Source organism: Nestor notabilis, unplaced genomic scaffold (assembly GCF_000696875.1).
Source record: "Nestor notabilis isolate BGI_N333 unplaced genomic scaffold, ASM69687v1 scaffold12495, whole genome shotgun sequence".
NCBI classification, from domain to species: domain Eukaryota; kingdom Metazoa; phylum Chordata; class Aves; order Psittaciformes; family Psittacidae; genus Nestor; species Nestor notabilis.
In genome coordinates this window covers 35,486-38,569 of record NW_009928080.1, presented here as the reverse complement: position 1 = coordinate 38,569, position 3,084 = coordinate 35,486, and the positions used below count along the sequence as shown (strand labels likewise).

General features: G+C 51.6%; 1 protein-coding gene across 1 annotated transcript in view; it reads right to left on the bottom strand.

The window, feature by feature from the left end:
• Nucleotides 1-2,063: 2,063 nt before the first annotated feature.
• AHCYL2 (adenosylhomocysteinase-like 2) overlaps nucleotides 2,064-3,084 on the bottom strand; it is a gene marked incomplete at its 3' end in the record, with an annotated part of 30,359 nt that continues 29,338 nt past the window's right edge. The window contains exon 17 of the mRNA XM_010014369.1: nucleotides 2,064-2,251. Within this exon, the coding sequence (XP_010012671.1) occupies nucleotides 2,064-2,251 (188 nt within the window). The remainder of the gene's footprint in view (nucleotides 2,252-3,084) is intronic.

Genomic DNA, 3,084 nt, shown 5'->3' with positions numbered 1-3,084 from the left:
GGGGCAGGGGTTGGAGCTGGAGGAGCTTTAAGGTCCCTTCATCCCAAACCACTCTGGGGTTCAACGCAACGACCCCACGGAGCCACTGAGTTTTCCAATGTTTTATTGGTGGTTTGGGATTACAGTTTATTGCTGATCTAATACAATCACTCAGACATGAATAATTAAAACATCCTTTGCACATATTACGCTGGCGAAGGTCTCGTCTCGCTGATGACAGGTTTGGTCTCACTGTTTCCCATGTTCAGAACCATTTCCTTAAACAATTTTTGCTGGTGTTGCCTAAATCTCCTTTTTTTTTTATTCCTAATTCTTTAAAAATGTGTTACATTAAGAAAAAACCCCTCCCCAACCCAACCCTTGACACGTTTAATTTAGAGATGATCATGGAATCCAATTCCAGATTGATCAGGATAAGCCAAGCAAGCCCAACAGCTTACAGAAGCAGCAGGACATGGAGAAGAGTGTTCGAAATCGAGGTGGGAAAAGCCAGTTGGGAGCTTTTTGTTCTTCTGATGATTTCCTTTTCCTCCTATCAGCCACCTGGAAGATAAACTGGGATTAAGAATGGGCACGAAGGACTTCACGGATGGGTCAGCACCAGCGAATGCTGCACAAGCGACGGGCACGGGGCAGGTCAAGCGGCTGCATGAGTGGTTCCGAAGGGTCGTGTGGCTGCAGAGGGATGTTCCCGGGGGCAGGAGCAGCTGTGGTTGGGATGAGTCCCTTTTCCAAGGGCTGCTTTGCTCCAGAGGACCCCACGACTATGTTTTACCTCGACCAGGAGCAGGATTTCAGGTGTGGAGAACAGGAGGAACCCTGGGTTCAGTGGCTGGTGCAGACCGAGGTCACCCAGTGGCGTCTCCAATAGCTCCAGGGACTCATCCCAAAAACCTCAGGATCCGGGTGAAACTCACAAGTGAGGAGAGATTATTTCAGGTTTGTGGCTTGTGACTGATGGTGAAGTCTTCTCAAAGCCCTAAGGTCTCCTGGAAGCCCAAAGGTTTCCTCAAAGCCTTCTTGAAGCTCTAAGGTTTCCCGAAAGCCTTAAGGTCTTCTCAAAGTCTTCTCAAGGTCTTACTTTCTCAAAGCCTTTCAGGTGTCCTGAAAGCCTTAAGGTGTCCTCAAAGACTTCTGAAAGCCCTAAGGTCTTCTAAAGGTCTCCTCAAGGTCTTGCTTCCAGGCTTTGGGAAATTTCAAAGAGAAACTTGGAAGAAGTGACCAGAGGAGAACGTTTGCTCTGCAGGTGAGCAGCTTCCAGCCAAGCTGATTTCAGGCCTCAACATCAAGAGCCGTGAGGACTCGGCTCCCAAGACTGTAATTCCACAGTTTTTCCTTTCTTGTGCGTGAATAAGCTGCCACTAAAGAGTTTTTCCATGATGGCAAAGTCCATGAGGACAAAACAAGAACCTGCAGCTGACGAGGGACTCGGGTACCACAGCAGCAACCACAGGATAAAGGCTTTTGCACTCACAGGGGTTGGGTGATTCTATTTTAGAAGGACCATGTTCTCCATGTGAACCATTAAAGTGTCTCTGATGAGACAGAGAGACTTCGAAAGTCACCTTGGGAAGCATCCCAGTGGGACATCCTGGGCTAAACCAGGTAACTGTGGCAGATCTGTTCTCCACCGGCTCAGATGCATCAGGAGTTGAGTCAGCTGGAGGTCCCTTCCCCATGCAGAAGATCAGGGTGGTATTACTGTGGTGTTCATCTCATACATTCAAAGGGGGGGTCCAAATTTTATCCTACAAATATGACTGGAAAATAAAACTCTGAAGATTCCCACTGAGGGCTTGAAATTCAGCTGGAGAAAGACCTCACATGGACACGGGTCCTCCCAGCGCGATGGCCGATGAGCTCTGCTTGGGTTGGGAAGAGCTCCCGACACGTGAGCAGCATTTGTTGGTGAGGATCCAGGGCTCTTCCACCAGCGCCCCGTAGCCCCACCGGGATCATGACTTTGGTTGAACCATGGGAGGTTGGCACTGGTAATGTGAGCAGCAGGAAAACACTGTGGAGCTGGGATGAAGGGAGCAGTGGTGGGTCCTACCCCCCCGCACCGAGCGGGCACCACTCCTGTCCTCCCAGCTCCTGCTGTGGGCTGACACTAACAACCAGACCCTTCACTACAGCTCTCAGCAGCGCTAAGGCGAAGTTCATCCACTCGCTGGTGGAACCATCCCTTGGGAAGTTCAGCAGAACTATGAGAGGTTCCTCCAGCGGGGTGGCACCCGGCGGGTCGGCAGCGCTTGGAGCAAGCACGGATTTAGCTGTGTTGGCATGAGAAACACAAACCCAGCCCCTCTCCATCCAGCTCTCGTGGCTGGTGGGATCCCGGAAGAAGCATTGGGATGTGAAGGAACCCAAAAGCAACACCCTCCAAGCGGGCTCCCACGGCTCCCGTTGTGCGCGTCGGATGAAGGGTGCGTATGGGCTGTTCCAAGTCCATCGCAGCCACCCCACTGCAACAGCCTCTTCCTCACCTCCCTCCTCATCCTCCAGCCCCACAAAGAAGAACAACCCAAAGAGGAAAACGAAAGAAATGGAAAGGAATCCAGCGTCTCCCTCGGTGCCGCAGCAGAGCGAGCACCGGTGGCAGAGCCCCATGGAGAGTGTTCTAGTCAATAAATAAATAACCTAAACACACTGTCTACTACGAGAGCAAGCCCGGCTCTAGCTTAGGGAGCTTGAGCTGTTTCATCCTGTACAGTAGTTGAGAAAAGACTTGGGGTCTTGTTCCTCACAATTCTCCGGGATACAGCAGCAGGAGCTTAGTATCTGGGGAAGAGAAGAGAAAAGGAGGTTTTGGGGAGCTGCTGGGGAAGAGACACGGAGCTGCCCCTGCATTGGCATGGTGAGTTCTGGGGGGAGAGACACCAAGGAGAGAAATGATTTAGAAAAGGACTTGGTCCTTATTTCCCACCCCAAAAACACCATGTTATAGGGACAGGCTGAGAGAGCTGGGCTGGGGCAGCTGGAGAAGAGAAGGCTCCTCAAGGGGACACCTTAGAGCAGCTCCAGTGCCTAAAGGGGCTCCAGGAAACCTGGAGAGGGGCTTTGGATAAGGGATGGAGGGACAGG